The 26,850-nt window shown below is 33.8% G+C and overlaps 1 protein-coding gene across 1 annotated transcript in view; it reads right to left on the minus strand.

Annotated features, from left to right (window-relative positions):
- Nucleotides 1–3,080: 3,080 nt before the first annotated feature.
- The window catches only part of GRIA4 (glutamate ionotropic receptor AMPA type subunit 4), a 412,492-nt gene continuing 388,722 nt past the window's right edge, over nt 3,081–26,850 (minus strand). The window contains exons 13-15 of the mRNA XM_061154923.1: nt 17,290–17,404; nt 8,382–8,516; nt 3,081–4,410 (exon numbers count right to left, since the gene is read on the minus strand). Coding sequence (XP_061010906.1) covers nt 4,246–4,410; nt 8,382–8,516; nt 17,290–17,404 — 415 coding nt within the window. The 3' untranslated portion in view covers nt 3,081–4,245. The remainder of the gene's footprint in view (nt 4,411–8,381; nt 8,517–17,289; nt 17,405–26,850) is intronic.

Below are 26,850 nucleotides of genomic sequence, written 5' to 3' on the forward strand. Positions count from 1 at the left end.
TATAGTTAAATAATGATCTATGTTTTATGCTTTATTTTGTTGTTTATGATACTTTTAAGCTAGCACAGGTGGCTAAAAAACAGTTATGTGTTCTGGCCTACCATTTTCTTCAGATTCAGAAAAAAATAAAATGAACCTTCATTCTTTGCCATGTGGAAGGACAAGTCTCAATCTAGGTTTCTGCACTTTTTTTTTTTTTTTTTGTGGGAAAGAGACATATTGTTAGGGTTACTTTTGGCCTAGCATCAAACCAAACACAGGATTTAGAATTTTCTCCTTGACTCCCTCCTTTAATCCAACCACAAATACCAGTCTGGGGCATGTAGGAAATTTTAATCTGCAGGTCTTGGGAAGAAGAAATACATCAAAAATTAAATACCTACCATGGAAAAATCATATGCCAGACATTCCTGTTCCCATAAGTTTTTTTGGCCACCCAGGGGATTCCTATTGGCCTTTTACCTAACTTTCTACTCTTTTAATGTTCCTTTTCCCCTTATCTTTAATTTTTCTTCATTTCTCAGTCCATTTTTTCACCCAAAGGAAATAAAATCAAAGCAAGATAAATAAATAAACAGGTTTATTCTTATTTCATGGAAAGTAATTTAGCTCTTTGTTGTTTTTTGAGATACAATTTCCAAATCTCATTTCTTGCTCTTCATAATTTATCAAAATATTTTCTTAAACAGCAGTTCTCTTTTGAAAAGATTTCTGGTACTAGCTGTTTAGAAAATATATACACATACCACTGATTATATTTACATTTGCTTTTACAAATGCCAGGTACTCTAGCTTGCTGGATTATCTGAAATTAAAGCCTATTTATGAATGTGCACAAAAAGGCACATTTTTTTCATGCAGCATTACATTCATAAGTATAAGGAAAATGAAACTGCAACTTCAATTTGTCTTTTCAGAAACTCTCCTGGATATAACTTCTCATTTAGCTTTTATTCTTACTGACACTTTATTGGTTTTTCCAAATGGATATTCTATTTTCCCGGAAAACAGACCATTTTTTCACTGATACTGACTATATAAAGTTATGCTTATGCATTGAGAAATGTACTGGACACCTACTATGTGCTATGCCTTTGGGAAATGGAATGAGCTTACAGCCAGTGGGTGGATGACCAGGCAGCCGCCTGCAGCAAGCTTGAAGCAAGTGTAAACAGTGTGCCATTTTCAATTAGTCGCTATTGAACTGAGTGTAACAAAGTGGTTCTCCTGAGGACTCTATATCTTTCAAATGTAGTCATCGTGTACTTGCTGATGTAGTTTCAAAATTGGCTTTTCCTAATATGTTCAGGAAGTTCTGCCCTAGATGGTGATCATGCTTGCTTGGTAATAGAGTTCTTTGCTTTATAGAACTAAGAGTTTCAACTTAAGAGTTTTTAAACAACATTTCCTAGTTTTATAGCACTTCCTCAGATTGGAGTCCAGACAGATATCACTTTTTAATAAAGCCAAATTAAAAATTTTGTTTTTGGCAAAATTATTCTGTGAGAAATACAGAAATTCAACTATATAATAGGGTTATTGATATAGAAATAAAACTGTAAGAAATATATGTTCTTAAATGTACACCACTAATCCACTCAGTGACTTAAATGAAAGTTACTTTTAGAAGTATGGCTAAAACCTTAATTATCTATGACAATTTCTCTAACTAAACAAATTATTCCACAAGTAGATACAATTACATGGAATACCTTCTCATCTGGTCAGAGATTTCATCAGATCATCTCTTTTTGTGTGGTAGACAATGAAGTAGACAATGTCATGGAATCAGTCAAACTTCACTCTTCTTTTTAACTCACTGTGTACTTAATACACATTGTTAATGAGAAAAAGACTGTTAATGAGGAAAGATATCTTTTCTGTTTCTACTAAATTAACTTGATTCAATTCAGTTCAGTTCATTCATTCAACAAATATTTATTAAGCACCTACAATATGCCAGGCACTGTGCTGGGTGCTGGGGATACAACTGTGAACAAGATAGACACAGTCCCTGCCCTCAAAGGGCTTACAGTCTAGTAGTTAAACAGACAAGTACACAGGCAATTACAAGGTAATATGGTAAGTGCTGTGATGGGGGAAAAACATCAAAAGGGCACCTAGCTCCGTCTCATAGGCAGGGGCTGGTAGACAGTCATGGAAATCTTCCCATGACAGGTAAAAGTGTGATATGGGTACTGAAGGACAAGTACTAGTCAGTCAGGGAAAGGGAAGATAGGAAAGTGTTATAGATTGAGGAAACAGTAAATGCAGTGTCCCTGCTTCTGAGGTTTCTCATGGGCAGCAGAGGTTGGGTAGGGGGTGAAAGAGTTCATGGAAGAAATAAGTAAGGGTCAGGTTATAAAGTGACTCATTTGTTTTGCTCAAGAGCTTGCAATTTTTCCTGAGGGAACTCTGTGTGTGTGTATGTGTGTGCACACGCATGCGTGTGCATGCGTTATCAGATTTGCGCTTTTTAGGATTGCTCTTACTGCAGCACAGGAATTGAATGGGGGGTGGGAATCTTGAGAATTGAAGCAAGGTAATCAGTCTTTCACCTTTTCCAATTTCATCGTCCATGATATCACAACCATTTCTCTCCAGCCCTTCCTGTTGCATATACTCTCGAAACAGTCCATTGCCAAGCTACGTATTGGGTCATTGCTCACCTGTAAGGCTTTCAACACCTATGAAACTCAACTCATCCTTCAAGGCCAAACTTCCAAAATCATCTTATCTTGTGCTTTCTGCCAAGATCTCTAAGTGTTGCAATGTTTATCCATATTGTACTTACTATGTCAAATGATCTAAGCTTTCTTTTGAACTGAGTTAATTTAATCCCTACATAACTAAGGTGATTTTTGTAAATAATCATGTATAACAAAAATCATGTACAAATAAAGACTAATTCTTCTTATGTTTCTACCACAAACTATGATCAGTGCCTTCAAATGATTTATATGGAATGGGGAGAGAAGCTCAAGAGACACATTATTTTATGCAGCAAAATACAGCCAAGTAAAATTTCAGTACATGATTATGGGGTATGTTGTTATTATGACAATGATTAAATTCCCCAATTCAAACATTCCATCTTTGACAATTCAACTGCTAATGAGGCAAAGATCTGTGTAAAAAATTAGCTTATTATGCAAAAATAATAAGGGCTAGATACATTTTCCAATATGGCCCACAGTTTACTTTTACTATTCCACCCATAGTCTCATAATTTCTCAAATAACTTTTATAATGATAAGAAAAAACTTTAAGCTCTGTAAATATTGTAAGAATGTAAATATTGTTTATTCTTTTTGGTGGGTACAAAAACCACAATTTTGTACACAGAACAAGATTATAAATAATATTGATAACATAAATGACCCATAGTATCTTCTGATTCTACATTGTAGACTGATGATTTTACGTTAATGTTGTCTTCATTTTGTTCCTGGTAGTGAGACAAATGCAATCTGTGGACACTGACTCATGTGACAGAGTGAAGGTTATGGCAAACAAAATTACCAACAACTTTTATTTTAAAAAAAGTCTCTAAAGTTTATTACAGTGATGGCATTTATTTCAATTATTGCAATGTATTTTTCCCTAAGATGGTTAGAAAAAAGAATTGTGTTGTCCTCTACTGAATTTATGTCAGTTAAAAAGCAAGCATGTTTCAGTATTTGTTTTCTCCAAAGTAAGTGTAATTATTTTCTTTAAGTTTTTTTTTTTTCACAGGATTTACATGTTTGTTTATTATTTTTTGTCAGAGTATAGTGATTTGTTTTCTCAGCTGGATAGTCTTCCATTGAATATATGGGTGTTCTGGAGACACAGGTTAGCGCATTCATTGACTTCTATAACTATTTTATGCCTTGAAGTGAAGACTGAGGCCTTTCTGAGCAAGAACTTCACACTTTAATGTGCTAACTTGCATGTCTGATTAGTTTTTAAGTCCACTCAGGTGAAATTTGTTGCTGTTGATACACCCATCCCAGCTCCCCACCCACCCCCACTACCCGAAAAAAAAAATCTAAATTGTGAGTTTTCCTGATATAAAATCTGAGTTTGGGTTTCCGAGCTGAGCTCATGCACACGTTGCTGATGTTTGGCGCCTTAGGACGAACTTCCCGCTCTCAGCCAAAGGATTGTTTGAGCGAAGACCTGCGCTTAGCCTGTCCCTCAGGGCTGCGTTTCCATCAGTCACAAACACAGTTTAATTAAGGCACTCAATTATTTTTTTGGTTTTTATGGAAGGTCCGATGCAATGACAGCCAATCCTGAACTTTGTCTAATTGTAGTTCCAGTGTGTACAGCCTTTGGGCAGTCGGGTGTCAAGACGCGACCGTTTTCACCCACACTCCCAGTGATGGATAATCTGGCTTTGTTTCTTATGGCTTCAGAAAAGGTCAGCTGGGTTGCATGAAAAGGAAACAGAAAGAATGCGGAGTGTTACAATATTTCTGTCTTTTCAGCAAAATATGACACAACAAACACCAAAATATCAATAATTAGACATCTGCATTTTTCCCCCATACTCTTTTGGTCACATTAAAACTACTTTTCACAGGAAAAAGAAGCTCAACGACCTGGAAGAATAAATCACTCAGAGTTACTGGTCCTGTTTAAGAACTAATTTTCTAAAATCCTGCAAGATTTTGTTTGGCAAATCTGGGCAGGACATATCTTTTAACTTGCTGCACTCTACACCCTAGTATTTCCAGTTGAACTTAGAAGGTTCCTTAGGTTTGACAACAATCTTTCTTTGTATCTTTTCTTTTTTTCTGTTAGAAAATATCTTAACAGTCAAATGATTGTACTCTTAAAATCATGATGAATTGTCTAAGGGAACTTTATGTAGACTATAACAGATCTTGTTTTTAGAACACAGATCTATCCACAGATGCTTTCACTCATTCACTAAAGCTGCTATAGAAAGGCAAATCAGTCACATAAAGTTCATTCTATGCCTATAATGGAAGTTAACTCTCATATTTTAAGAAGCTTTAAGTTCTTAAAGGGAAGTGCACTGAAAGGGGGCATGTTTCAATGCTTCATTGAATGGTCATCACTGGGAAACTTCCCAGATTGATGTTATGGGGTCAGGTCTTTGAAATTCTCATTATATTCTTGCTCTGTCATATTAGGTAGCAGGTAATAATACTACACTGAGGAGAAACAGGCAGCATTATTATTGAAATCTACTGACTGTTCATTCATGCCTTTAAATTCTTTCTGGTTGCTGAATTTTAATGTTAACTCAAGGAAAATAAGGTAAAGGAGATATTCCCGAAGTCTGTTGTAGTTTAGATCATAATTTTCTCATAATTCATATTATATCTTAATTCCTTGCTGTGAATTTAAGTTTACCCAGTTCTTTTGGAAGTTTCATCCTTGTATTTATTCTGCCTTGTACCTTAAATATTAGAATAATGATATATTAAATATGAAATAAAAATTGGATTAAAAAATGTTATAATGAAAATGTTTAATGATCATTTACCCTGATAATTTCAGAAACTTGAAGTCAAAATGCTACTGACATATCTATGATAAACACCAAGGTTATTATTATAGTTTGCCTTTAGTGAACAGTCTCAAAAATTAAAATCTATTTATCTTTATAATCAGGAGTCAGGAGACAATCTCTCTAGAAACTACTCATCACTAAATTAAAACAAACCAAGCAAGATGATAGTCTGAATTTGTTTCTTCAGATTCCTTTTCAACATTTAATATTAATTAAAACAATTATGTAACAAATCTATTAGTTTTGATTTTTTGAAGAGGGAATTTAGTGTTTATTTTATTATTATTATTTTTTTGAATTTAGTGTTTATTAATACTAATTAATACGTAATAAAAGCATTGTGACTGTTCAGGAAGATTTGTCATAAAATCTGTTTCTTCCTTTTATTTTCTTGATTGCCTTTATAAGGAAATGAAAATATCAAAAATGGGAAGGATTCCATATACTCTCAAGTAATCTCTCCTCTATAGATTAATGCAATTGAGTGCTGATAATTCTGCCAACTGCTTATTCTCTCTTTAAATCTTCGTGTTCTTAGTTCTCAGCATTCTTATATTCTACACTTAAAGCTCCTGCTTCTTATATAAAATGTCATTTCTGTTCATCTTTATGCGACCTTGTTGAGACTACTCAAACTAGGAAAGTTTCTTATAAATTTACCATATAGTGAGTCTGGCTGGATCATTGTGGCAACAGCTGTAACTTTATTTATGTGTTCCCTTGAGAGATGATTACTTTTAGAGTAGACATTCAGATTTGTTTTTGAAATTCTGACACTAAATATTATCTAAATTATCAGTCATTTTCATAATTATGCTCAGTAGAATTTTTGAAAGGAAAAAGCCATGTAATATGGGAGTACAGTTAAAAATGCTTACTCTCAAATCCCTACAAGCGCATATCATTTAATTTGCTCTGAATGCCATTAAGTCTTTCCTATAAAAATGCATATCTCTTTCTAGAAATTCCCCAGGACTTTGTATTGAACTGTCATATGTGAGCATATCTAGAATTTTTCTGGAATGCATTTGCTATGCTAAAGGAAACTTTAAAAATATATCCTATGAAATTCATTGCAGAATGAAGTCCAAATAATTGGCTCTAAACTTGTCACATATCATTTTTCTGTTTGGAAAAATCTCTCCTCAGTTCTGTAAATATTAAGATGAAAGCATTACTATAATGACTAAGAAACCTTGACCTTATCAGTTTGCTTTTCTGCTATTAGAAAAGACATGCTCTAAACATTCTGATCTGAGTGAATTGACAATTTCATAATTTATTCTTTCCACAAAATTTTGAAAGAAAAACTTTGGGCTTGTCTATGTGCAATTGCACTCAGTCACTCTTCTATTTCTAGATTATGGATAAAAGCAATTAGATCTTGATTTAAAGGCATAGCTTTTGTTCTTTGCTTTGAGATACTAACAAGTATTTCAGTAGTTTTTTTTGGGCTGTGCCACCTGACCTGAAGGATCTCAATACACCTACCAGGGACTGAACCTGGCTGGGCCACCACTGTGACAGCCTGGAATCCTAATTACCAGGCACTAGGCTACCAGGGAACTCTCTCAATAGCTTTTTAAAATATATAAATATAAAAATTGAGCACATTTATCTGGCATAACTTCAGGTGTACATATTATTAGAAAAATTCTTGGGTTTGACTCTAGGATACCTCAGGCACTAAATGTCTCTGCGGGTTCAAATTTCCACTTATCATTGTAATAGAATGGCTCTTATATACAATTTCAGAAAATGGGTTTTAGAGGCCTGATTTTAAGAAAAGCAACAACAAATGCTTCTAGATCTTATTTTAAATTCATTTTCTATCATCAAAAGGAAAAAGCACTGGACATTTAGAGTCTTAAAAAATGAACTTCATCCTGTGTTTCACTGAATGCTTATAATTTTTTTATTGTCACATGGTGAGAAGATCTGGCTCACTCAAAAGCAGTTGAAATGAAAACAAAAGTCAATAAAAACTCACTGCAAGTTTTATTTTTACTGTGTCTCTCCTAAAGAAAATATGTTGCTGACATTTTTGATGGATAAATTGCCTAAAACGTTTATTCACTTTAGTGATGTTGTGAAAATGAAAGTTGAATTTCATCTAATAAGTGTGAATTGTAGTCAGTATTCTGATGGTCACTCCTGCCTAAGGTCTGGTTCAAGGACTGCTGCCAGATGAGCAAACTTCGGGGTTTCCCTCTAAAAATATAGAAAGATGGGTAATGTAAAAGAAACCAGAAGAGGGGATAAAACTCACCGAGTGCTTACAGTGTGCCTTGGAGATTTTACATGTATTTTCTCAGAGAACAACACATCCTTATCAAAATAGGCAACTGTCTAGGCTTTGATAATTTGAAAAAAATTTATGCTTATTTTGTTAGCATTAGATTGTTCCAGAGAAGACAAGCCTGTTCTGTGTACAAGAAAATTCAGATCTAATTTCAAATTTCCCCCAATTTTCAGATAGAATATACCATTTAAATCATTTTACAGAGCAATTCTGGAGGTTTATTTGTCTTTCAAACCCTTTCAATGCAGATATCTATTGGTAACATAAAGTTTTGAACGGTACATCTGCAGCCAAAGAAAACTGAACCACTTTGCACTGAAGTTTTCAAAAATATAAAGCTCTAAATTAGAAGCAAGCAGTACCATCACTGGACAGACAGGTCACAACACTCCATTTACAGAATGCATCACCCACTCACTGTAGTGGCCCTACGTCCTACCCCTAAATTTTAATACTTTCGGTTCCATATACGTTGTAACCTTCTCTATAGGTTGCTAAATTCTGGGTATTCTGCGAGGAAGTTGGGTTAAAAGTCTGTGCACTCTTTGCCACCTTCATTCTCTTCGCTTCTGCCCTGGACTTGTAACAGAACTCTATCAAAGCCACCAGCATTGCCAAGCCCAAGCCGCCAACCAGAATGTAGAAGACGCCTGCTACGTTGCTCAGGCTCAAGGCACTCGTCTTGTCCTGGGGGGATAAAGACATCTCAGTTAACTATGGAAAGTCACATCCAGAAGGTGAAAGAACACATAAAATCCAAACAGCTAATTAAAGTCAATGCCTAATTTAACCTGAAATTATTTAACATGTATAAGTCACTAGTGTAACACTATGAATTTAAACATAAAGCTTACAGTTCTTGAGAGAAATGAAATTATGATGATAACCAATAAATTGTGTGTAATTGCATTCAATAAAATCTGTAACATTTTATCATTGTTAACTATATAAAGAAGAGCACTATACTTAACCATATATAAGCATAGGGTAGCAGAAGTGGGCTTATTATTAAGTTTGAAAATGACATGCTTAAAACCCAATTACATGAGAAGGGAAACTTTTCCCTTTCCTTCCATTAAAGCATTTTTAATGTTTGATATTTCTCTTGAATAAAGCTAACTTCATGTTTCCTACTTAAAGAAGTAAGGGACTTTAAGCTAGCAGTTTCACATCTTGTTCATCATGAATTTACCAGATATATGCAAATAGTGTAGGTACATGTTATTTGCTGTTTTAGTCACATTTGTTTGGGAAATCTGCTGGAAAGTGGCACTTTAACATATTATATACTATTTAGGAATAACTATGTATGCAGCACATTGGTAACTTTAAAAAAATATACAAATATTTCCATGATCAATTGAGAAATAAGTCATTTGTGGACAGAGTTAAAACTATTTTTATTGATTTTAAAATATGATTCTATTTCACTTTAAAATGCTTAATCAGTTAATATTTTAGACATATATTCTCCAGAGCTTTCATATACATTTTATTTTATAATAAATTCAGAAATAGTAAAGCATATTATTGGAAGATATTAAAATTATAACAATAATTCATATTTTTCATAAATTGTAAATATATATTATATAAAACTATTTGAGTAGGTATTTTAGGTTGACTACCTGAAGAATGCCCTGAGGCCATCATCTCAGTTGTGTGTCTTCTGCAAACTTAATTAGTTTTATTATGAGAATGTTTAACTTAAATAAGTATTATGTACACTATATCAACTTAGCCATGATATCAACTGATTAGACCAGAAATTTAGGGTAACTTCATTTTAAAAATTAAGTACTTGTGCTTCTCTGACTTTACATAAGGGTTTGAAATAGCTTTTTCATTATTTGGCCAAGCTTCTCTCATTCCACTCTGGTTCAAAGGCAGACAAAAGTGATTAAAACAGGGAGATGCTTGAAAGGAGATCAGTTAATATTAGTTTATCTCTTTCTTAAATTAACTGAAGTTTTCCTATATTTGTAAGTCACTTATTTAATGTCATAGGATAGCTAATAAATTTTTTATTTCTAAAAGAAGATACAGAAAAAATATTTCAAGAATCTTCAACCATGGCTTTCAGGCATTATGTCCTATTAATTTATATAGGTATTTAGATTCACTGATAAACTTCTACATTTTGTTCTTTAAATGAAAACATAACTGTAACACTAGTTTCATTTGTATTTAACAGAATCAGACTTATAAATTCCTGTATTGTTCTAAAAATTATTGATATAAGATCTCTGCATGAATGAGATCTTAGAAGTTGAGGGTATTATTCATAAACATTGATTTATTAAAATAATTTTGATAGAACAGAATTGGAAAATTTTACTCTGTTTATCTGTCAGAACAAAAATATAACAGGTCATCTTCAAACTAAAGTGGAATGATTGGCAAAACAGTGACAAAAGACTGAACTTCTGAATAAGAAACATTTAATATTTAAAATTTTCTTTCTGTAGAAGACTACTGATTAATTTCCCATTTCCTGTTTTGAGAATATATCAGTTCTTGAAATAATAGATTTGATGTTCTTTGCCTCCAAAACAAATAAACAAAAATCAAACCTGAAAGCACTACTGTTATTAGTGGTACGTATATTTGAGAATAATATAGGAGTTTTATTATTTTATATATTTTTACAGTTAATTTAAGGTTATTTAAAAGCCTTAATATTGGGGAGCAGTTTGCAATTTTCTGAAAAGATAATCCCTGTGGCTTCAATCATTGCATTAGTTTCTAGTTTAGATAGGTATAGAGAAACATTTAGTTTTTACTGTTTCCATATACTCTTGACAATTGCTCCCATTTACTGCTTTGTGAACACAAGAGGAGGCCCCGAACTGCAGTGACTGACCTTGCTTCCAGAGTCCTTGGGTCCACATTCACCTTTATCGTACCACCATTTGTTTTTCAGCTTGTCTAAGACGCCTGCCTCACTGAGTTTCAAAACGGCAAGGTTTACAGGAGTTCTTCACGTGGAAAATAACATAAATAACATTATATATGTTATTTTATGTTATTCAAGTAAAACTACATTAGAATCGCATGGCAAAGTGACAGAGCAGAGGCCACAGTAGGTGTTATGTCTTGTACTGTAGGCCCAGGTTTCGAATCAGACATAAAACTGGGGCCTGCTCCATCGCTTTAGGTAACAGGCACATACTGCTAGGGAGGATTTTTAAATAAAATGTATGCAATTACTGTGAATCCAAAACTATTAGCCTGGATTGGGTTTCTTCAGCATTTTCAATTTTCCCACCATAAATGTACAGTCATTCAAAATCTAGAATCTCTCTTCAAAAGTGGCTATTGGTTGACAGACTTAAAAAAATAGAAGCTAGATAGGACTGGTTTCTTGCAGGCATCATTATTCAGCTAGTAGAATTTTGCTTTATGCTTTAAAACTCTGTCTACAGTATCCATCATTAAATTGACTTCTCTGCCACTCTCAACCAAGACCTAATTTAAAGAGGAGGGTGATTCTGATTCAAGCGTTACTGACAGAGGCACCTCATGCAGAGGAAAGTCCTTATAAGACAAATACGTAAATCATTATTTTAAAGTGTAAGCCAGTACTGATACTTTCCTTCTGAATTGCAGTATTTAACTTAAATATCACCAGAAATAATTTTCATCTATCTTAAATCTACCATATGAATATACTCTGAAGTGCGGTGACTATTTTATACTCTATAAATTCTTGCCAACAAATATATGATAGATGAGGAATAACCAAGATTTTTATAAATAGACTCCTCATACTATAAAATTTCTTTTATTTTTTCTATTGTCTTTGAGTCCTTCAATCCTAAATATTATACAAGGAGTCTCAGAGAGGAAATGTTCACTGCTTAGTCAGTATCAGTGTCCTGAGGAATCTAAGAATTCTTCTTTCATTCCCATGTCAACCTCTGTGTGTGTAGAATAAAGACTAAGGAGATATGTGGCAAGCAGTAACACGTAGGACCTTCTGTTGTTATTATAACAACAGATATTATTATTCTGTTTCTGTGGTTGTTTGGTTTTCATTTCTTTTTGCTTTTTACAAACATTCAAAGAGCGACTGCTTGCATTTCTCTTGACATTTTTAGGACTGCCACAATCATTTTGTCTGGCTGTATCACCTAACGCCTCACTTCTAGGAAATGTTGAATCCATTTGGAGAAACACAGTATGTATCTATTTGGATACAAGGGAATTAATTCCACAAACCTATCTACACAACTAGGTAATGCACTAATAATGATGCTGATGATGATTCCTAACACTCACTGAGCACTTACTACATATCAAGGGACTATTAAAAGTATTTTACATGTTTAGTTGCTATTATCACCTGTGTTTTACAAATGAGGAAATCAAAACACAGAAAGGTTAACTCATCTAGGCACATCTAGGAAGGAGCTGAATCAGGGTTTGTAATGGTCTACTTTCATAGCCTGTGTAATTAAAAGTATTAACAACAGAAGACTCAAGAAGTAGGAATTTCTGGTGTATCGAGTTTTGTGATTAACAGTTAAATTAAAGTTCACTTTTTAAAGATATTGTTGGTTCTGAAAAGTTTCTAAAATATGTTTTTCTTTTTATTGGTACGGTTTTTGAATTCAATTTAATTTTTGTATCAATGTTATAAGATCTTACAAGGTTTATTGGTCAATTAAAAATATGCAATTGCCACATTCCTAGAATATTATATTATTTTTTGGATTAAAATCTAATGTTAGCATGATTTAAAACTTTGTACTAAAAACTGAGTTTGGGGGTGGGGTGAGGTGAGGATTATAGTTAACTGGAGTCCTTGGTTAGCCCCAGTTAATCTAGATTTTACTATCTATAACCTCCCCACCTCCACGTGCATCTACCACTTCCATTTATTAAGTGATTGTTATAAAACCACACCCGCGTGTTGATTGGTGAACTGTGAACTTTGAGAATAGAAGACATACATCATTCATCTTTGTAAAATATTTACAAGGGTATCTGACTCAGGTTAGGTGCTCTGTAAAATTATTACATTTGAGTTATTTTGAATCCAGGACAAGCACTTTTTAAAACTGATACTACAGGTTTTTTGGTCATCAAGCTAGCCCACTAAAGCCTTTTTAACACATGTACAGAGTACATTGTTGGAGTAGGAAATGGCAACCCATTCCAGTGTTCTTGCCTGGAGAATCCCATGGACAAAGGAGCCTGGCAGGCTACAGTCCTTGGGGGCACAAGGAGTTGAACATGATTTAAGCGACTGAACACGCAAGCATAGAGTACATTATATTAGCCCACATTGCACTTCTTGAATGCGTTGTGGTGGGAAGAGGAAGATTTAATGCTGAAAAGAGAAGGAAACTGAAATCAGTTTCCTTAAAGTTTCTCACAGGAGGGACAGCTGAACGCAAAACTATGGATTAAATGAAGACTGCCTTTGACTTACCTCTCTCCCTTCCTAAGGTATCATTTCTCCTACCTGCTTCATTTTTCCCTTGCCTCTTTGTCCTTTCTGCTATTCACTCCAGTACTCTGGTTTTAGAGGATAAAATTAGATTAGAATTTTGAGTATAAGATATTTATCAATAACCAAACTTAATGGTCAAGTGGTGGAATGTCAGATACTGAGCAAGGAATTCATTACTAGGAGAGTCCTTCTCTAAGGGTTAGCTTTCCTGACTGATCTTTGTTTAATATATTTTTTCCTGCTTATGAATGCATGTTTTCCATAATTCCTTTATTATTGCATTGGTTTCCATGGCTGTGGATAAGGCCATTTGCAAGTATAACATATTTTAAAGTCAGGCTGTATTCTTTAAAGTGGCAAATTAAAAACTGGATATTATGGGATTTACTATAATCCTAAAGAACTCATTATTTGGTAATCACATTTACAAAATGGCTTTAATATAAATATCTATGAGTATGTCTATTTTATATATGTATATATATGTATACATATATGAGGAGAATAAAGTATAAAACAAACAAAAAAATCAATAATTTTGTAGATAGTATTAGCATTATGGGTCATTAATGATTACAAGCATTGCCAAAATTTCCTATTAGAACCTGGTTTAAACAATTCACACAGAAATAGGGATAAAATTCTGTGTATGGTTTTTGCTCAGACTAAATCATATCAGATTAATCAAAGGGGATATGAGTCTTAGGCACTGCAATGAAACTTATAATTTGGCTGACTGTCAATTAGCTAATTTCTGTTATTCACAAAAATGAGTATGGTTTTCTTATGACCATAAAAATGGCCACAGCACAAAAACATTCAAATGAGTAATTTTTCAAACAAACAAATTCATCTTTTCCCAAATCATGCCTTTCTACCCTCTTTCATTTTACATATCAGACTTTCTTCCTTATTTATTTTGTGGAGCCTCTGGTTGAGGGCTACTTTGGTCATGCTCTGGGAATAGCTATCAGTTGAGCTGATTACTTTGTAGCCATGGGGTGCAAATGGAAGCGGTCACTGTGACTCTAAATAATTTAGTTGTTGATTATATTAAGTCATAAGCTCCTTGATGGAAAGAATAGTACGTATTTTTGTTTTTTTTCACCCACAGATACTGGTGCATGGCCCAGGTAGATTTCATACTTGGGCCATGCATAGGTAGTAAAGCATAACTTTACTATTATGCCACTGTATGAATGTCTGGAGATGTCTTTCCTTGTGCAGTCCTGTAAATAACAAGTGGATCAGTTGGCTCCTCACTGGAACCTATTCATGTGTGGTACAGCTTTCCTGCTTTCTCCCCTTCTCCATATGAGTCACTGTTAGGAAAGTTAAGTTTTTCCTACTAAGATTGTATATCTCAAAGTCAGATCACATCAGATAGCTGTGCACTTGAGATGAGATCTCTGTGCACTGTACACAATGTGCATTGTAGATCAACTGGTAGCATTTAATTTTCTCTTCTGCTTTGGCTTGATACTTATCAAAGCCCACAAGCCAGCATCATCTTCCAATTCGGCATTTTTCCTCCTTATACCTTTTTCAATAAGGATCAGACCAAATGGAAGGGGTGAGGTAAGTTCAAAAAGAAAATCAGTCACCCAAAGAAGGTACAGAACAAAAATTAAAAAGCAGCAATTGCCTCCTGGAAGTTTACTTCGATTCTAAGTTAGGTCAGGCCATTAAAAATATCATCTTTTAGAATAGATGCAGAATCATTGTTGTTCAGTTACCCAGTTGTGTCTGAGTCTTTGTGACTGCATGGACTGCAGCATGCCAGGACTCCCTGCCCCTCACCATCTCCTGAGGGTGGTATTATTACTACTCATTCTATTGGTGACAAATATTATATCGGTATACAACCTACTAAAATTATTTTTGTAGTATGAAATCAAAATTTTTGAGGGAAAATAGAACATAATAATTAGCATGCATTTTATGTTAATTTTTATAGCATTTTAGAAAATGACTTATTAGGATATGAAATAATATTTTCATATCTTAAATTTGTATCTAAATAAAATTTTAGAATATTATCTTAGAGTTTATGTTTGGTGAAAGTAACAGGGGCAAGCAGTTTGATTTTTGAAAACTACAAGGTTAGCTTCGTATTTATTTATTTAGACGAAAGATATTTACTTCGTGTCCACTATGTACCAAACAATGTATTGGATGTAAATAGATTAAATTCAATTGAGCTGTCCAATCCCTTATTTAAATAAATTAAAATAACTTTTGTTACATAGACTTTTTTCCTTTATGTGTACATTTCTGCTTCTGTTTGCTTATTTTTCTGTGGAAAGAGTCTTTAATGTACACTAAAACAGGAATTCATTATTTACTTTTATGGAAAACTTTGTTAAGCAATGTTATACTTTGTTTATATTTGTGACAAAAATATAAATTTGCAAATAATTTCTTTTTCTAATTGAATAGAATATCTTCAATTTTTGTTTTCTCTAGTTCTATTAGAGTACATTTTCTTACATTTCTAATTTGCATAGAGGAGTAGGTTATTATTGTAAATGAGTAATTTTCTGTTTGTGTGTGTATATATGTATGTATTTATATTTCATGAAAATGACCAGAATGTTCTAGGCAAGTTGGGGCACCAAAATACAAAAGAGTTAACACTCCTAAAGAAAACAAACAGTTGGTGTCTTGAATGGAGGTGCCTTAAAGGGGAATCATCTCAGTAGAACCCTGATGACTCTCTTGGGGGCTCATATTCTCCATCGGGATAGTCGATGAATGATGAGAATCGTGTCCACACCATTTTGTTTTTTCATCTTCTTTCATGCCTCCTTCTATTGCCAAAATAATCATTTGACAAAGTTTATTCTTTCTCTTCTTGCAACAGGGCTGGCAGGATGCACAAGGGAGCTGATTTGAAAGACTTTTCAGATCAGGATCAAGGGGGAGGTTATCAGCACTGAAAGAGGGTGAGGTTGGCAGTTTCCTTGACAGATACTCCTTTTCTAAAAAAAAAATTCATTTACTTTAATTGGAGGATAATTACTTTACAATACTCTGATGGTTTTACATTACCATATGTAAAATAGACAGATACTCTTTTTAAATAGAGCATCATTCTCTGGGCTTGGTGGCCAGCCAAGTGAGAGAATATGTAGCCCAGTGAAGAACCTGAAGAAGAGCAGGATTTCTTGTTTCTGGCAGTTCTCTAGAATTTAAAAGAAAGACAAGAATGTATATTTAAAATTTTTCAATGTTCTTACATACCAGTTGAAGATATGTGAGGAAAGAAATTCAGTCAGAATATTCCCATCTCTAGATTGCTTTAAGCCTATCTTTAGTGAAGAAGAGTTCTGAAACACTGGTTAATAATTTCTGCTAACTGTATACCTTTTTTAAAAAGACATTGCATAGAAATAAAAATAAAACATTATTTTATGAAGCTGGAAATATGACATGGATGCAGTAAAGATAATGCTGAGTTGGTCTTGTTTTTATAACCTGATCTTTTTTAGTTTGATTCATTTATGGAAGGCAAAAGCGTATAGTTCATATAATTTCTTTTGATTTGTTATGTAATTTGCTATTTAATGGAAGCCTGACAGTTTTACATGGAGAAATGTCTTTCTGGAAGGTACCTGGTCTACGTGAGGCTAGACTATTGCTGTTATTCAAAAATATTTTGTGGCAGTTTTGGTGAAGAAAACAGGACAGACCGACCCTTTCTGTTCTCTCTCCTCATCACTTTCAAAAGCCTGCAACACCAAGGTTCCTAGGACTATGTCCAAGCCGTAACTTCTTCCAAACTGGAGATTTACAGTAACTGTTTTAGTTAGATTTGTTAGTGTGTCCCCAAATTGATGTTGTTTGCAAATATTTTTGCTTTGACAGTAATTGCATACTTAAGTTTGCAAAGGGACGTGACTGGCAATTGCCATGGTATTCGCAGGTCTGAATTGCGTCTCCTAGCAGATGCACCTATTACTTCACACACTGTTACCCGCTCTTGGTGACATTGAGGCTAACCTTGGAGTCACCTCCCCCGCTGCCACATTCTCCTTTGTCGTACCACCATTTGTTTTTCAATTTGTCCAAGAGGCCTTGTTCATTCAGTTTTAAAACTGCGAGGTTAACAGCATTTCTTGAAACGATAAAACATATCTTGTAAGAAACTGCACAGCTGTTAAGATGTTAGAAGGAATGAGGGTTTAAGCTCTTTTATAAGCTTCTCCCAGATGCTAAATAAACCTCTCATTTTGTCATCCTGCAGCCCCTTCTACTAGGCAAATGTAATTTCCTTCAAAGTATATTAAACCTATGGTATTCGGTGCTATTCACTTTCACAGTTCATTTATTATCAAGTAACTGACATCAACATCAACCAATTACATGATTTTTCTTTTTTGCAAAACAGTAATAAACTTGAATTTACTAGTAATTGAGAAAGAACTGTGTCTTGAATTCCTTTGCTTCTAGAATGTCAATGACTAATAGGAAAAAAATGAAAATCCATTCCCAGAAGGAAAAGTATAATTGTACAAACAAATCAACAAATAAGCAACTAATTTTTGTTACTGATTTCCTAACAAAGAGCATGGCTTAATTATTATTCCTTTTATTATTTGTGTTGGTTCAGTTTTCTGGTCTGGAAGTCACAGGATGGTCAAAAGAAAGGTAGTAGCAGCTCTCAGGGAAATTATATTTGAATTTTGTGTTGATTTTTAAAGTCACTAGATGCTATTTAGAAAACAGGATCATACATCCAATTTGATTGTTTAAATTATATAATTAAACCCCAGGAAAATATGCTGCATGTCATATGGGCAAACAAACACTAGATTAGATTTCTTCCATGTGTATCTCTTTAGGGGATAAGGGTGGCATATTCTAATTATTCTCTAAGAGGATTAAAAAAATGTGTCATGGGTTTTGCTTCCCAAATACTTGGTTTCTTTCTTACTTTCAAGGTACAGGTTTTGATTGAACCATTAACTCTTTTAAAAAGTTTTCCCAGCATTTAATGAAATGTATTTTAAATCTAGTGAGTGGCTTATATACTGAGAGACTTTGGGTTCAGTTTGTGCCATTCTGTTTGATAGTTGCCCAGTTTTGTGACTGATTAATGATAAATTAATTATAATTATATTTAATACTTAATTTATTATTATATTTAATAATTAATTACTAATAAAATTAAATGTTAATGGACAGCATTTGAACATTGATTTGCAAGCGAAATATCATTTAGTTGGTTAATAAAATGCATTGTTTGTTTCACCACAAATCAGCCTATTAAAATATTTATTCTCTTAAAATGTGTTTGTAATATTTCAGGTAAATTATGTCTATGTTCCAGTGTTGTAATGATCTGATTCACTTGGAGAGTGAATATTTCCAATGAATAAACCACATACTTTGAAAGAATGGACACTTTCCAAGAGTTAGATTGCCATTTACTAAATGCTAATTAAATAGTTAGCTGTTCCCACATTCCCGAGTAAGTCCCACACCAGTGGTGTAAAATAAGTAATAGACTTCCTGGAGTGAAAAGTTGTCAGTTTAATCAGCAAAGGGTCCAGACTGAAATGTAGGAATAAGTGAAAATTCAGTGAGGTTAGAGACATCTATTTTTTTAAAAAATGCTGTTAGGAGAAAAGAATCGTTTTATTTTATTGTCCACAGAAACTAAATTTGTCTTTCAATGAATTGAAACTAACAACTAAAGTTTTCTATTTTGGAGAAAATTGTTTTTATAATCCATTTTATTTTAGTCTTAAACATTTCTATCAGATTTTTTTTTAGTAAAATGCTATCCCAATTATTTTATATGTTGGTTTAGACCATTCCTTTGATAAAACTATAATCATTTCATGAGAGGGTTATTTAACAGGGTTATTAGCCATATCCAAAGACAGTTTCACAGCACAATAGAAAACAAAAAAGCAAAATAAAAAAATGGATAAGGAAAAAAAGCTTTATGTTGAGAAAATTGTTTGGAATAAAGCTTTCTACAAAGTTATTCTAAGACATTGTCTTTCTAATAACATCTAATAGGCCATGTAAAAACAGCTCAGTTTCACACTGCGATCCATATATGTGCACGTATGTATATCTATATTGGTCAATATAACATTCTTGACCAGTAGGTTAAGTCACTGCCCAGTTCACAATTAATCCACATTTTCCTGTGGTTCCTCAGCAGAATTCACTTAATACTATCACATCAAAATGTACTTTCCATAAATAAATGTAATTAATATTTAGGGACAGTCTTTAGGATTTTGAGGACTTCCCTGGTGTCTCAGATGGTAAAGCATCTGCCTACAGTGCAGGAGACCTGGGTTCGAACCCTGGTTCAAGAAGATTCCCTGGAGAAGGAAATGGCAACCCACTCTAGTACTCTTGCCTGGAGAATCCCAGGGACGGAGAAGCCTGGTAAGCTACAGTCCATTGGGTCACAAAGAGTCGGATACGACTTGACTCTCACTTTCACTTTAGGATTTCAAGATTTCTTTGCCTTTTAAAAAGGCTTGCTATTTTCTGTAATTGTCTGACTAAAGATGTAATTTCTTTGTGTAATCAGTTTAGGTCTAAAGGTTTCCTTAGACTGCTATTTATAATACAGTACAAACCACATCTGTAAGGACCATTTGAACATCTGCTCTACTTTATGGAATGCATCACTTTTACATATTGTTAATAAGAATCATTAACTGACTTTCAAAATATAGGTAAAGTTACTTATGATGGTCTATAGTCCCTGGGGTCACAGAGAGTTGGACACAACTGAGCATGCACACACCTAAAGTTACTTTACTCAGTTTTCTAGATTAGATTAAAAACCATTTTTTTTTTTTTTAAATCCAGGTAAAAAGGGAAAGGAATGCTGAAGACGTAATTACAAGCAAGCCTAAGGAACTCAGGAGTCAGGAAAATAAAGGACATAGAAAGCAGATCCTTGCTGCAGCACATTTTACTATTGCTTTGAAATTCCCTTCATACATTTCAGACATAGATTTTGAAATCTATGTCAACAAACTAAAATTGATGATGAGAATATTCTTGTCTTGATTAAGCATTAGAGAAGTTGTAGTAGTGATCTGCCAAGCAGATCAGAAAAAAGAAAATTATTGAGGATTATGTTTTACATTAATTATTCCCTTCATTCTATTAAATGCACCTTTTATAGAATAAACAAATGAAATAAATTGCTTTCATTTAAAAATGGAAGGAGAGGAAGAAACAACAAGTGATCACATTTTTTGCTAGAAATGTAAACCACATTTGAGAACCCAGGTATGTTGACCATGACCTTTTATAGACTACAATAGGGCCTTGTCCTTTTATGACTTAGCGGAATCCTAGGTAAGAAAAACCCCTCATCAAATAGCTTTTTCATGGTGGTGAGATGATGGGGAACGCGATTCAGGGTTGAAACAAAAATGCTCACCCAGACAAATTCCAGGAACTCTGGAAAAATTTCAAGGGTTTTTATTCCTGAGTTGTTGTTCAATTGAGTTTGAGATTATGAAATCTATCTCTCATTGCCCAAGCCTCTGGGACCCACTTTTGTTAACTAAACAAAAGTTGTAGAATGGGAACTAATAGACTTAAACTTTTTCTATTTATTAATTTTGTATAAATTAATCTAGTACAAATTAAGATTTTCTTGTTGAAAGCATGCTTAATTCAGGCTAAGATATTTATATTTTCCTCTCTATCCTTCCATAAGTAATTTATTATTAATCTATAGATTTAGATATTCCTTTATGCTTACTTTATGCCTTACTCATTGTATTTACTTCTAGACCATAATTCTTATAGTATATTTTTTTCTGTTAGTGAGATATTAACATTCATACAGAGAAAACTTGAAAGATTTGTTTAGTAAAGTACTCATGATTTCCTGGATTTGAGAATATTATCATAAAGGACTTATATACAAGCTTTAGATATAGTTATTGTTTGCACACAAGATATTTAGGGTATATATAATTTCTAAAATAAATAGCAATATTATATTTAGTCTAGTTAAAGCAAATTCAATTACATTTTACTTAGTAGGATGAACACTTCCTTATTGTCTCTAATATCAATAATATATGGGCTTAATGTATTTATTTTGTCTAAACTACTGTGTAATTTTGCTAATGCTTTATTATCCTTATAAAGAAGAATTCATTAATTATATGCACATGAAAAAGTCTCCGTAGTTTTAGGCCTGTACTCTTTTAACTTGACTGTTCTCTTCATACTTAATTCTCTATAAAATTTAAATATCAAGTGTTACAATATCCAGAATATTTACCTGAATGATGCTACAAAATGTTTTCATAATCCTAGTAAATTTTGATATTATATGACTCAACAATAAATTGTGTAAAATACCTTAGAAAATCCTTTAAAATCTGCAAAAGACATTGGTAGATAGCTTATGCAGGAAGAAGTACAAATCATATAAAAATGATTTACTCTTACTTGGAATTAAACTAATGTGAACCAAAGAAATGCAAATTTTTTGCTATTCATATTAGAAAAGATAAAAGTAAGGATAATATTCAATATAGCCAAGGATTTAATATTGTCCTGAAATTAGAATACACTGAAAATAGAATAGAAAGAAAATAATATATTTTTATCAAACAGAAAAACCCAGTTCTTACCCTTGCAAATTATTAATAACAATTCCCCTTTGAGGAATCAATCCTAAGAAATAAATCAATGATGTTGATAAAGTAATATGATAAATGTTATAGCATGTTTATATAACAAAACATTGAAAGCAACTTATATGCCCAACAGAAAGGGAGAATTAAGTAGATTTAGTGTACAATAGTGGTTTTCAATCTTGATTTAAATGTTAGAACCATTTATTACAAATACAGATGCTCAGGACTAACTTGCTGTATCAGAATCTTCTGATGTGGGGGCAGCGTGTATACATTTTTAGAAAGCTCCCTAGGTGATAGCAATGATAAGCACCAATAATCCATATGACTGAATGTTTAAGAATCATTACAGGATTTTAATGACAAAGGAAATGCTTAATGTTGAGTGAATAAAAGAAACAAATTGTATATTCATTGTGATCTTTATTTTAGAAAAGATATATAATATTTGTATGTATATATATATATATATGCATATATTTTTATATATATATTTAAATATTTATTTAAATGTTATTCATTTGTAGGTATAAATGTTAATGAAAGTTGCTATCTGTAGGTAGTAGGATTATGATTGATTTGGATTGCATATTGTTCTTTGTGCTTTCCCACTCATTCAAAATTTTCTTCAATGAAAAGTGACACTTTAGTAAAGAACAAACAAAACTACTCTCTTAATTATTTTATAATATGCATCTTAGAATTGTTTCATGCAAATTAAAATACATATTCTATTTTGGATCAAGAAAGATTAAGGAAGTTAGAATTTAGAAATTTTTCTTAAGGATCTCAGAAAAGCATTCATTGTTTTGATAGTATGGTTTGCTTTGGCTCATTTGGTTTTGTGTCTCTAGTCAAGGCTGGATGGAGAACATGTGATACATTTGGCTTCTACAAAGGTTCTACTTTATTTGAGGGGAGCAGGTCTGTCAGAGGTGTGAGTCTATCCAACAGAAAGGATGTTCGGGAGGTTAATGGAACTCTCAGTGGCCTAGAGAGAAGCCTTGCATAGATTTACATAAGCCTTGCATAACATTACATAGATAAGGTGAATTTTTTCCCTTGGATTAAATGAAGGTGATTGTGAATAAACTTGAGTCCTGCTAAGTGGGCCATAATATATAATATGCATATGTATGTGTATATATAGCTTTGTTTTTAGAAAAAGATTATATGGTTGGAAGCTATGCTCTTTTCCAAATGAGTGTTAAACTCTAAGAAAAAACTTCTTTTCAGGGGTTTTAAAAAAGGCAATTAAAAATAAAAAATTCCATCATACAACATACTTTTTCTATCCTTCTTTTTGAAAGCATGCTAAAATTGCAGATTGGAAAGCTCATTTGATTTAAATTTTGTTGTGCAGCAGGTAAATATATGCAGAAGTTTTTCCAGAGCCACTCTAATAGGAAAATAGTAATTTCATAAAATATAAACAATAACCAACTCTGTATAGACTATTCATTCTGATATTTAAATGGCTGCATTCTCAGTATTTTAACAAGTGTTACGAACATGAGAGTTCATCCCATATGGAAGATGAGATAGGTAGACAGGAGCAAATGTCACAGAGGATTTTACTTTTGTGGTTTAATCATGTCCTCCCGTTCACTCCCCACCCTTACATAAAGGTAGCTAGAGGAAATTAGCAGGAAAACTGAGAATTTACAACAAATCCCAGAACTTTGTATACAGGCAGTTAATAACTGAGAAAAAGAACTATTTTATTACTCAAAGAAATATAGAAAGTGAATAAAAATCAATAGGCTATCAAATAACTAAATATATCTGATTTATGGAAAGATTTGCTTTCACAGTTCTACCCTTTAGCTGCTATGTAGGCCTGGAAGACTAGCTAATTCTCAGGATTTATCAGTGTTCCACTGTTTTCAGTTTGACTTGTAGCTATGCTTGTACTATTTTTCCCCCAAATTATTCCTTCCCGTAAATAAACACAAGCCTTTTTTTGCTTCGTTGGGTTTGTGTGCTCATTTCCAAAGAAAGAACTTGGGCCAAGTTGCTCTATATGTATATGCAGACATTTTTAGAAAAAATATGGATCACAGTATTTTCATGGTGAAAGGGCTTGCATAACTCAATGTATCCATGAGACATGTCATGCAGGGCTGCCCGAGATGGATGGGTCATAGAGAAGAGTTCTGAAAAAATGTGGTCCTCTAGAGAAGAGAATGGCAAACTACTACAGAATTCTTGCCATGAAAACCCCATGAACAGTATGAAAAGGCAAAAAGATATGACACCAAAGATGAGCCCCTCAAGTTGGAAAGTGTCCAATAGGCTACTAGGGAAGAACAGAGAGCAATTATTAATAGCCCCAGAAAGAATGAAGTGGCTGGGACAAAGTGGAAATGACACTCCATTGTGGATGTGGCTGGTTGTAAAAGTGAAGTCCAATGCTGTAAAGAAGAATATTGCATAGGAACCTGGAATGTTAGGGCCATGAATGAAGGTAAATTGGATGTGGTCAAGCAGGAGATGGCAAGAGTGAACATTGACACCTTATGAATCAGTGAACTAAAATAGGTGGGGATGGGTGAATTTAATTAAGATGACCATTATATCTACTACTGTGGTCAAGAATTCCTTAGAAGAAATGGAGTACCCTCATAGTCAATGAAAGAGTTAGAAATGCAGTACTTGGGTGCAATCTTAAAAAGGACAGAATGATCTCTGTTTGTTTCCAAGGCAAACAATTAAACATCACAGTAATCCAAGTTTAGGTGCCAACCAGTGATGCTGAAGAAACTGAAGTTGACCAGTTTTGTAGTGATCTACAACACCTTCTAGAACTAATGCAAAAAAAAAAAAAAAAAAAAAAAAGATGTCTTTTTCATCATATGGGGTTGGAATGCAAAAGTAGGAAGTCAAGAGATATACCCAGAATAACAGGCAAGTTTAGCCTTGGATTACATAATGAAGCAGGACAAAGACTAACAGAGTTCTGTCAAGATAACATGCTGGTCATAGCAAACGCCCTTTCCCAACAATCCAAGAGATGATTTCACACATGGACATCACCAGATGGTAAATACAGAAATCAGATTGATTATGTTCTTTGCAACCAAAGATGGAGAAGCTCTATACAGTCAGGAAAAACAAGACCTGGAGTTGACCTTGTGTCAGATTATGAGCTCCTTATTGCAAAATTAGGCTTAAATTGAAGAAAGTAGGGAAAGTCACTAGGTCATTCAGGTATGACTTAAATCAAATCCTTTATGATTATACAGTGGAGATGACAAATAGATTCAAGGGATTAGATCTGGTAGATACAGTGCTTGAAGAATGATGGATGGAGGTTCATAACACTGTATAGGAGGCAATGACCAAAACCATCCCTAGGAAAAAGAAATGCGAGAAGGTAAAGTGGTTGTTTAGAAGGCTAAACAAATAGCTGAGAAAAGAAGAGAAACAAAAGGCAAGGGAAAAAGGGAAAGATACACCCAACTGAATGCAGAGTTCCAGAGAATAGTGAGGAGAGATAAGAAGGCCTTAAAAAAAAAAAAAAAAAAAGAAACAGAGTTAAACAATAGAATGAGAAAAACTAGAGACCTCTTCAAGAAAATCAGAGATATCAAGGGAACATTTCATGTAAAGGACAGAAAGAGTAAGGACCTAGGAGAAGCAAAAGAGATTAAGAAGAGGTGGCAAGAATACACAGAACTATACAAAAAATGTCTAAATGAGCTGGATAACCATGATGGTGTAGTCACTCACCTAGAATTGGGCATCCTGGAGTGTGAAGTCAAGTGGGCCTCAGGTAACAATACTATGAACAAAGCTAGTAGAGGTGAAGGGCTTTCAGGTGGTGCTAATGGTGAAGAAACCTCCTGCCATTGCAGGAGATATTAGAGACGTGAGTTTGATCCCTGGGTTGGGAAGACCCCCTTGAGAAGGGCATGGCAACCTATTCCAATATTCTTGCCTGGAGAATTCCATGGACAGAGGACCCTGGCGGGATATAGTATATGGGGATGGAAAGAGTCAGACGTGAGTGAATCAACTTACAAGGCATGAACGGTAGAGATGACGGAATTCCAGCTGAGCTATTTAAAGTCCTAAAACCTGGTGACTTAAAGTGCTACACTCAATATGTCAATAATTTGGAAAACTTAGCAGTGGTCACAGGACTGGAAGAGGTCAGTTTTCATTCCAACCCCCCAAGGCAGCAATGCCAAAGAATATTCAAACTACCATAGAGTTGTTCTCATTTCACATGCTAGCAAGGTTATGCTCAGAATTCTTCAAACTACGCTTCAACAGTATGTGAACTAAGAAATTCCAGGTGTTCAAGCTAGATTTAGAAAATGCAGAGGGACATTCAACATTTGTTGGATCATGAAGAAAGCAAGGAAGTTCCAGAAAAACATCTGCTACAGTGACTGTGCTAAAGCCTTTGTGTGGATCACAGCAAAATGTGGAAAACTCTTAAACAGATGGGAGTACCAGACCACCTTACCTCTCTCCTGAGAAATCTGTATGCAGTGCAGAAGCAATAGTTAGAGCCTCATATGGAACAACTGACTGATTCAAAATTGGGAAAGATGCATGACAAGGCTATAGATTGTCACCCTGAATATTTAACTTATATGTGGAGTAGATCATGTGAAATTCTGGACTGGATGAATCACAAGCTGGAATCATGATTATCAGAAGAATATCAGCATTCTCAGATATACAGATGATATCATTCTAATGGCAGAAAATGAAGAGGCACTAAAGAGCCTCTTAAAGAGGGTGAAAGAGGAAAGTGAAAATGCTGGCTTGAGACTCAACATTCAAAAAACTAAGATCAAGGCATTCAGTCACATCACTTCATGGCAAAAAGAAGGGGAAAAAGTAGATGCAGTGGCAGATATTATTTTCTTGGGCTCCAAAGTCACTGAGCAAAGTTACTGCAGCC

This window comes from Dama dama, chromosome 1, assembly GCF_033118175.1.
Source record: "Dama dama isolate Ldn47 chromosome 1, ASM3311817v1, whole genome shotgun sequence".
In the NCBI taxonomy this organism is placed as follows: domain Eukaryota; kingdom Metazoa; phylum Chordata; class Mammalia; order Artiodactyla; family Cervidae; genus Dama; species Dama dama.